Here is a 9532-nt window from a genome sequence, read left to right as displayed (position 1 = left end):
TTGCACTTTAAATTATTCCAGAAGACTAAAAACTAGAAACTGGCAACTTGGGTCAGGATACTCCACGCTGTCCCTTAACCCTTGTGTTTAGTTTCCCGAAGCCTGAGCCTCTACAGAAAGGCAGCCTCTTCAATCAGGTTAACCTTGTTGGTGTTCAAAGCCTATCAGGGGCTCCTCTCCAGGCCTCGAGGCCAGAGACCCCTGTCCCTGACCCAGAGATTGCAGGAACCAGAAGCCATAAAGCAAAATAAGAGAGATGAAGAGACTGTGCCTCAGCGCGTCGCACTAGCGTGAAAGCCAGTGCGTTCAGTATGGGGTCTCCAGGCTCTGGTCCGGAAAGCTTCTCCCCGGAACCCTTGTACACGCGCTTCCCCGTGCCCGGGCGTGATTGGACGCTGCGCCGCGGGGGAGGCGGGGCCAGTTGCCTAGACGACGTCTGCGAAGATGGCTGCTGCGTCTTCACCTGCTTCCGACAGCGGCCTAGCTGAGAGGTGAGGGCCGGGGTTCTCAAGTTGTCCTTTCCCACACGTGTAACGAGGGTGCCTTGGCCGCCGGACTCCGGGATCCTGCGGCTCTTGCGCAGCGCTGACAGTCCTGGAAGGACTCTTGGGAGAAAGGAAACCGTTGCCCTAGGAGCGCAAGTGTGAGCCGCAGGGACCGGGACCCAGGCGTTCAGAGCTCACTGCACTCCTCGGTCTCAGGCACTAACTAGCTCCCCCAAAGTTTCCTTACCCTCGCGTTGAGACCCACTCCCCAATTCCCCCCCCCCCCATTTCCAGCAATGAGGCCAATTCGAAATGGCTGGACGCGCACTACGACCCCATGGCCAACATCCATACCTTTTCCGCCTGCCTGGGTGAGTCTCTGGAATCAGGAACCCCTGGTGCTAGGAGGGTGCGGGAATAAGATTCCATGGCGAAGCCTCTGGGATTTTGAGACTCTGATTTATGGTCTTTTTGTTTATTCCAGCCCTGGCAGATTTGCACGGGGACGGAGAGTACAAGGTAAACCAGTCACCCCAGCAGAGTTGGGGGTGGGGAAGTACCCCAAAGTGAGATTTTTCTGTTGGCTCCAAAGAGACTTAGCATAATCTGGAATGCACGTGTACAGTGAAGAATGCACTTTTAGGGCTAATTTTATTTTTGCTTCTAAAGTGAAAGGAACCTATTGGTTTTCTAATCCAGATTGAAGAAGTTTGTAAAGCACAACAGAATGCTGTTGGGGATTCTACCAAGACATGCTTTTTAATTTAGTTACCTTGACATGATTCTTTGCTGGAAGAGCAAATTTCTTAGCTGGGGGCAGACAATAAAGTCTGGAGGGAAGTGAGAGTTTTATGTTTATCAAGAGACCACTGATTTTAGGATTGGCCATGAGGTGATTTTTTTTTTTTTTTTTTTTTTTTTTTTTTTTTGGTGCTGGGGATTGAACCCAGGGTCTTATGCATGCAAGGCAAGCACTCTACCAACTGAGCTCTATCCCCAGCCCTAAGCTGATAATGGGTTTATGGGGATTCGTTGTACAAGTTTCTCTACTTTTCTTTGTGATTGGGAATTTTCCATAATAAAAAGGTAAATTTTAAATTTAATTTTAATATAAAGATAATAAAAATACAAATAAATAAGTTTTTAGCCCAGTGGTAGAGCAATTGTGTATTATGTACAAGGTCTTGGATGAAAGGGGGGAGACAAAATTGAGATGAATAATGAATGGATAAATAAAAACATCAGCTGCCAGCTATTTCTTACCAGGTTCTGTAATTCATTATCTCATTTGGTTTTCACCACTTGTATCATGAGGTAGGTGTTTCCAGCTTGGCCGGAATGCCTCACACCCAGTCAGGGAGGTGCCCAATCACGTGCAAGAATGGCTTCCCACAGGAAACCTGAGCTCTGAAAGGTTAATTAACTTTTCCAAAGGCACAGGACTTATAAGCCTGATGGCAAGGCCTTTTTTTTTTTTTTTTTGGTATGAGGATAAAGAAATGAGCATTAGTTAAAAAGGCCCAGCCCAAGAAGAGGGTCTTGGGAGAGATCTCTTGGACCCTGAGCCTGGAATGAGCAATCTTTTCCCTGCAGCTGGTGGTGGGAGATCTTGGCCCTGCTGGGAAGCATCCCCGTCTGAAGGTGCTCAAAGGACCAACAGTGCTGGCAGAAAACCCATTGCCTGCTCTGCCAGCTGCTGCTGCTGCCTTCCTCATGGAGGAACAACACGAGACCCGGACTCCAGCTCTGGCACTTGCTTCAGGCCCTTGTGTCTACATATATAAGAATCTTAGGCCCTACTTCAAGTTCAGTCTTCCCCCTTTATCTTTAAACCCTCTGGAACAAGACCTTTGGAACCAAGCTAAGGAGGTAAGCAACATTGGGCATGGGAACAAGAAGGCAAAGATGGCATAGGGTGAAGAGGGCCAGGCTCTGAGCTGGAAGAGTGGGCGCATAGGTGGGCCAGTTGTGGGAGGTTGGCCATAGTTCATCTCCAACAGCATCAGTGGTGGCCCTTCTGGGTAAGCTGCTGGTTCAGTCCCTAAGCAGTTGCTCCCAGAGAGGCATTCAACCAGGGCTTTTGAAGAGCAGAACTCAGAGAATCCTCTGCATTAGCCACACTCTTGCCCATCTGTGGAGTGAGGGAAACCAAAAAAAGAAGTGGCCCACAAGAGGAAAGTAGGGCACTAGAAGCAGCAAGAGTAAGGGATTTTGAGGGAGGATAATGTGGATGGCCCTGGCCCCAAGGCTGGATTCAAATCAAGGAAGTTGGGGCTCAGTGCAAGAAAGTTGGGAGGGAAGTAGAAAGGAAGAGGAACCCCTGGAAGTGTGGACTCCCTGAGGACATGGGTGCTGGAGCTCACAGGCTCTTCTTTTTTCTCTTGCTATCACAGGACCGGATAGACCCCTTGACCCTAAAAGAGATGCTAGAGGGCATCCGGTGAGAGCCCACCTCCCCCATGACCCCTCCCACTCCCACTCCTGCATCCCAAAGCTCTGACCCTTAGGGGCCATTCTTCCACCAAACCTGCCATACTGGCCACTCTTCTTGCAGGGAGAAGGCAGAGGTGCCTTTGTCTGTACAGTCACTCAGGTAAGGATCCTAGGAAGAGCCAGGGGAAGGGAGTGGCCATGGACTGAGCTGGGAAATGCACATACCACTTCTCTGTGTCCAGGTTTCTGCATCTAGAGCTGAGTGAAATGGAGGCATTTGTGAACCAACACAAGTCCAAGACCATCAAGCGGCAGGTAACACTCCTTTCTTCCTTCCTTCCATCCATCTATCTGTCCTTTTCCACCCCCACTCTGGTATGGGTGCTCACCATTGAGCTGCATTCCCAGCCCTTTTTATTTTTCAGTTTTGAGACAGGGTCTTGTTGAGTTGCTCAGGCTGGCCTTGAATTTGTGATCCTCCTGATTAGCTGGGGTTATAGATGTGTGCCACCATGCCTGGCACCCCCTTCTCTTTTTATTACCCTGTAAAAAATATTTACTTTTTTTAAAACCATATAACATCAGTGGCAAGTTCTACAACCAAACCAGACCAGTTTGAGTTTGCAGTTTCCTTTCCAGCCACACCACATATATAAAGTCATAAAACAGCAGTACCTTCTACATGTACAGTTAACAGTTACAGCTTTTAACACATAAATATATACCCTTATATAACTTGCGTATAGCTTTTATTTTATTGAGGGTAAAGGTATTTTTGGAAAATAAGGAGAAGTGTAAAGGGGAAATGTAAATGACTCTAATTTCACTAACCAGAGATTATTACTCTTACCATTTTGGTACATTTCCTTCACAAATAGTCCTGTACATTCTGCTTCCCTTGAGTATGTAACATTAAATTTTGAGCCTCAAATAATCTTCAAAAACTCCCATTTTTAGGCCCAGGCACAGGGGTACACATCTGGAATCACAGCTACTTGGGAAGCTGAGGCAGGAAGATCACAAGTTTGAAGTCTCAGCATCTTAGCAAGATCAAAATGAAAAGGTCTAAGGTGTAGTTCAGCAGTAGAGCAACCCTGAGTTCAATCCCTAGTACTGTAAAAAAAAAAAAAAAACTTTATTTTTAGTAGCTCTTGATTATTTCGTTGGTTGTTAGTTAGTTTATGTAACCATTCCATCTGAACATTGGGCAAGAAATGCTTCCCTTTTATTCCCTCCATATTTTTCATGGGACCATCCACACCTGTAGAGGCCACCTTAACTGAATGTGCTGGCCAACACATGCTGCGCTGTTAACATGATCCTCAGTTCTGTGAGAATCATTGCTCGTTCCTGCTTATCAACAGCTCAGGTCTTTAGTTATTAGCATCTTTGAATACTCTTCAAACTGAGAAATGGATTAATTATCTGGAAGAGAAGGGGACAATTTTCCCAAGCATGTGTTATGGTTAAGTGACTGGGAACACTAATGTCCATCCATGTTTCTGTGACCTTTAATCCTACTGTGTGCTGAGAATGGTCCCTGTTTTTTGTTCTTAATGATGATCACACAGTGGGCAGCTAATTTTTCCAAAGAAAAATGTTTTGGTTCTGCTAATATTCATGTGAGAAATTCCTTAGAAAGGGAGCATCCTTTTTCTTATTTGTTGTCTAGTTTTAATTACAAAAGAACATGTGCGGGCTGGGCATAGAGGCGCAGGCCTATAATTCCAGCAGTCCGGAGGCCAAGGCAGGAGGATCTCGAGTTCAAAGCCAGCCTCAGCAAAAGCAAGGCACTAAGCAACTCAGTGAGACCCTGTCTCTAAATAAAAAACAAAATAGGGCTGGGGATGTGGCTCAGTGGTCAAGTGACCCTGAGTTCAATCCCCTGTACCAAAAAAAAAAAAAAAAAATTGTCCATTGTAATCCTAAAAAACCTCCATGATTTCATTGTCAGAGATAAACAGTCTTTGTATTTGAGGGCTTAACTTTTCAGCAGTTTTTTGTTGTTGTTTGAGACCATATCTCAAAATAAAATTTAGAAAGGGCTCTCAGTGGGAGAGCACCCTGGGTTCAATCCCCAGTACCATTTAAAAAAAAAAAAAGGAGGGGCTGGGGTTGTGGCTCAGCAGTAGAGCACTCCTCTAGTATGTGCAAGGCCCTGGGTTCAATCCTCAGTACCACATAAAAATAAATAAAATAAAGGTCTTGTGTCCAACTACAATTAAAAAATAAATATTTAAAAAAAAAGGAAAGAAAAGAAACAGGATCATGATACGGGATCATATAATGTGCCCTTTTCACATTGAAGTATATAATCATTGCCTTTCCTTATGTATAAAATCACAACCCAAGGCCTGTGCATGGTAGGCAATCACTCAACCACTGAACTAGACCCCCAGCCCTCTTCCAGCATGTTTATATATTTTAAATTGTGATTTTACAAACATGACTTTACTTATTGTTTTTCTCTCCCATTAGAAGCATTCCCTATGTCATTGAATCTTTTAAAAACATAATTTTTAGGAAATGTCCACGTTGATTTGATCACAGAGATAGCTCATAATTGACTTACTGTTTCCTTTTGTTGTTGTGAGGAAGTTAGGTTTGTTGCATAAACATGTTTACACATAAATCTGTCACATCTCTGATGCTTCCTTGTCGTCCTCGTCCTCCTCTTTCTTTGCCTTCTTTCTTCCTTCCTGTGACATCAGGGATATCTGGGGGATGGTGTAGGATTCCTTGAGTGACCTCTAGAGTCCTTCTGCAGACAGTCATCACCACCATGATCACCTTGAAGAAAAACCTGGCTGATGAGGATGCCGTGTCATGCCTGGTGCTGGGCACTGAGAACAAAGAGATCCTAGTACTGGACCCTGAAGCCTTCACCATTTTGGCCAAGGTCAGTGTTGGGTCTGACTGACCCTGGGAACACCCAAGATCCAGGCTACAGTCCCTCCCTTTTCTCCCACATAGTGCTGGGTAGGACACATTCACTGTAGAAAAATTAGAAACTATTGATAAACGTGAAGAAAAAAATATTTGAATTCATATCCCCAAATCCCACCACCCACAGAAATCTACTATTAAAATTTTGTCCAGATACAGTAGTACCTGCCTTTAATCCCAGTAGCTCAGGAGGCTGTGGCAGGAGGATTGCAAGTTCAAGCCAGCCTCAGCAATTTAGTGAGGCTCTAAGCAACTTAGTGAGACCCTGTCTCAAAATAAAAATTAAAAAGGACTAGGGATGGTTCTGTTGGTTAAGCACTCCTGGATTAAATCCCCAGTACCAAAAAAAGAAAGAAAGAAAGAAAAAAATTGGGGGGGCATGTATCCTTCTGCCTGTGGTTGGAAAGCAGGAATTTTCCCCACTTTCTGGATAAGGAAGCAGGTTGGAGACAGTTTCTTATATGGATATAGATATATAACTTTACATGTTTATAAAAAACAGGATCATGGTTGGGCATGGTGGAGCATGCCTATAATCCCAGCAACTCAGGAGGCTGAGGCAGAAGGATTGCAAGTTCAAGGCCAGCTTTAGCAACTTAGTGAGACCGTATCTCAAAATAATATATAGAAAGGGCTAGGGTTTAGCTCAGTGGGAGAACATCCCTGGGTTCAATTCCCAGTACCATTTTTAAAAAAGAAATTTAAAAAAACAGGATTATAATACAGGATCATGTAATGAGCTTTTTTCACATTAAAGTATATGATCAATTAAGGATATGGTCATATGATTAAAACCACATCAGCCTTTTTAAAGGCCACACATATCCATTATCTAGAGTAGCCTAATTTAGTTAACCTGCCATCTGTTGTTGGGCACTTAAGTTGCTTTCATTTTTTTCACTACTAGGAACACCAGTGCAGTAGACATCCTTGCCCGAGCATCTTTGGGTGCTTGTAGAGATACTGCCCTTTGGCTAAACTCTATTCCTAGATGCAATAGAGTTTAGCCAAAGGGATAGACTTAAAGACTTTTGCTACATATTGCCACGTTTCCCTCCAGAAAAATTATATGAGTCTAACCTGTGACAAGCAGGGAGCAAATGAGGAGACGGGGAGTTTTGACAAGGAAGGAGTTACTTGAGATAAGGAAGATTTTTAGATGACTCAAAGGAGTTACTTCAAACCAGGGAGGGGCTGGGGCTCTGAGAAAGCAGGATGTTTGAGCCTCTTCTTTGCAGATGAACCTTCCCAGCGTTCCAGTCTTCCTGGAGGTTTCTGGCCAGTTTGACGTAGAGTTCCGGCTTGCAGCTGCCTGTCGAAATGGGAACATCTATATCCTGAGAAGGTAGCCATGGTCTCCGGGCCAGAGGAATGTTGCAGAAACCTGTTTTCTCGGGGGGTTAGCAAGATGAACAAGGGGGCTTGGGGACTCTGATATGGGAATGAAAAGAGCTGAGAGTTTTATAAAGGAGACTGAGCCCATGAGCATAGAGGGAATATCTGGAGGCTATGAGACAAGGACTGGCAAAGCAGGAGCCTGGTGAGGTAGCCACAATAGGTGAGCAATGCAGTCAGAAAGCAAGGAAATAGAAAGTCTCTTGTATTTGTTATATCAATTTATAGTGTATGCGACACTTCCTTATGCATTAGTTTGATATTTCATGCAACATTTTTAAATTCCCGAAATATTTATTGAGCACCTACCATTTATTAAGCACTGTGCAAGGAATCGGGGCTATGCTCATAAACAAAACACTATAAATATGGTCCCTTCCTTCATGCAAGAGGCATGTGTTAAAGTCAACAAACCAAGATATTCCAAATTGGATGAGTGTATGGAGGAAAAATGCAGGCTTATTGGGAAAAAGTACCAGGTGATCAGGAATGCCCATCCAGGGGTGAGGAACCAGTTGCTCAAAAATGTGAGGAAAACTGGGCCTGGTGGCATATACTTGGAGTCCCGGCTACTTGACCAGGAGGATGGCTGAGCCTAGGAGTTCAAGACCAGTCTGGGCAACAGAGTGAGGCCCAATCTCAAAAAAAAAAAAAAAAAAAGATTAAAAATTACTCTGCTGGACAGAGAGTAACTAGAAAGAGGCCCAGAGACCAGTGGGCTGTCAGTCATTAGATAGGCCATGATGTTGACTTGGACTTGGTGATAGGGAAATGTAGGACTTTGCCTGTGGTTGAAAGCAGGAATTTTCCCCACTTTCTGGTTAAGAGAAGCAGGTTGGAAGGACAGGAAACTGGCTTCTACCCAGAGAAAACTCTTCATCTTTTTCTTATAAATTAGTAAACTGCCCAAGTCTACTAGCACTGGCTAGACAGTCTAAAATAAGCTCAGTGAAAGCTCTGTGCAATGTCAAGCTATCATATAGGTCACCAGAGTAAGGGCAGGAGGGAACAGGGTAGAGAACTCACATGATGTTTTCCAAAGTCACACATCTACTAACGCAGGAGAGGTGGAAACAATCCCCTGGGCATCTGCTCTGGGGCCAGGGTTCCTCTGAGGTTAGGCTGGTTAGGCTGTGGGGCTTAGAAGGAGAAGAGTCAGCCAGGGATTGGAGAGGAACTTTCTCTGGGGCAGTATAAATGTGTCTTTATTCCACAGAGACTCCAAGCGCCCCAAGTACTGCATTGAGCTGAGTTCCCAGCCTGTGGGGCTTGTCCGGGTACACAAGATCCTGGTGGTGGGCAGCACCCAAGATAGTCTGCACGGCTTTACTCACAAGGTGTGGCCTCTGGCAAGCCCCAGCCCTTCCACACATGTCCACCCCAGTCCCCTTGGCTGGAAAGACCTCCTGGCTTCTCCTTTCCCACAACTTCAAGCCACTTCTTCTTTCTACTCCAATCCCTGAGCCCCTGAAGACTCTGTGTTCCCTGCCAGGGTAAGAAATTGTGGACTGTGCAGATGCCTGCCGCCATCCTGACCATGAACCTCCTAGAGCAGCGTTCCCGGGGTCTGCAGGCTGTCATGGCAGGGCTGGCCAATGGAGAGGTCCGTATTTACCGTGACAAGGCTCTGCTCAACATCATCCGCACCCCGGTGAGTCCCACCCTGGCTTCAGCGTCTGTTATTGATCCCTCCTTGCCCCAATCTCACTTGTGAATATTTTTAGCTGCCTCTCCTGACAGTATATGGAAGCATTTCAGAAACATTTTTCAAGCACTTTATATGTACAAGTCACCATTTGGGGGGGGGGGGGTGAAATGATGTTTTCAGGGAGCTCACAACCTACGGGAACAACCAGCACTCCAGACGCAGCATGTGAACACACAAGGCGGCCTGCAGCAGAGCAAAGGCTGGAAAAGCAGAGAGGGGCCAGTGACCAGGGGAAGGAAGGGGAAAGGTAGACAGGAAAAACTCATGGGACACTTCACAGAGCAAATGGCCACTCACCTGGTAAATTAGTTTGCTAAGTTGACAAATAGAGGAAGAATATTCCAGACGGGGCATCATGAACAAAGGTTGAGAGTCATGAAGCACTCTGATGGAAGAATCCAGGAGGTTTGATGAGGTTTGGAACAGAGATTTTTATACTCTCATGAGTCATTAAATCAATTTAGTGGATTACAATCAGCAACATTTTAAAAAATAGGATAGAAATTTCAGAGTGTATCACATGTGAAACCATTATGTGTGGGTATAAATTATCCTGAGTCTCACT

The 9532-nt window shown here is 45.1% G+C and overlaps 1 protein-coding gene across 1 annotated transcript in view; it reads left to right on the top strand.

Annotated features, from left to right (window-relative positions):
* Nucleotides 1-410: 410 nt before the first annotated feature.
* The window catches only part of Bbs1 (Bardet-Biedl syndrome 1), a 21852-nt gene continuing 12730 nt past the window's right edge, over nt 411-9532 (top strand). The window contains exons 1-11 of the mRNA XM_027944501.3: nt 411-491; nt 780-856; nt 970-1004; nt 2079-2354; nt 2879-2925; nt 3040-3078; nt 3161-3233; nt 5686-5817; nt 7103-7209; nt 8476-8596; nt 8752-8910. Of these exons, the coding sequence (XP_027800302.2) occupies nt 445-491; nt 780-856; nt 970-1004; nt 2079-2354; nt 2879-2925; nt 3040-3078; nt 3161-3233; nt 5686-5817; nt 7103-7209; nt 8476-8596; nt 8752-8910 (1113 nt within the window). The 5' untranslated portion in view covers nt 411-444. The remainder of the gene's footprint in view (nt 492-779; nt 857-969; nt 1005-2078; nt 2355-2878; nt 2926-3039; nt 3079-3160; nt 3234-5685; nt 5818-7102; nt 7210-8475; nt 8597-8751; nt 8911-9532) is intronic.

This window comes from Marmota flaviventris, chromosome 9 (assembly GCF_047511675.1).
Source record: "Marmota flaviventris isolate mMarFla1 chromosome 9, mMarFla1.hap1, whole genome shotgun sequence".
In the NCBI taxonomy this organism is placed as follows: domain Eukaryota; kingdom Metazoa; phylum Chordata; class Mammalia; order Rodentia; family Sciuridae; genus Marmota; species Marmota flaviventris.
Note: the sequence above shows the minus strand (reverse complement) of the source record. Positions and strands in the feature narration are given on the sequence as shown.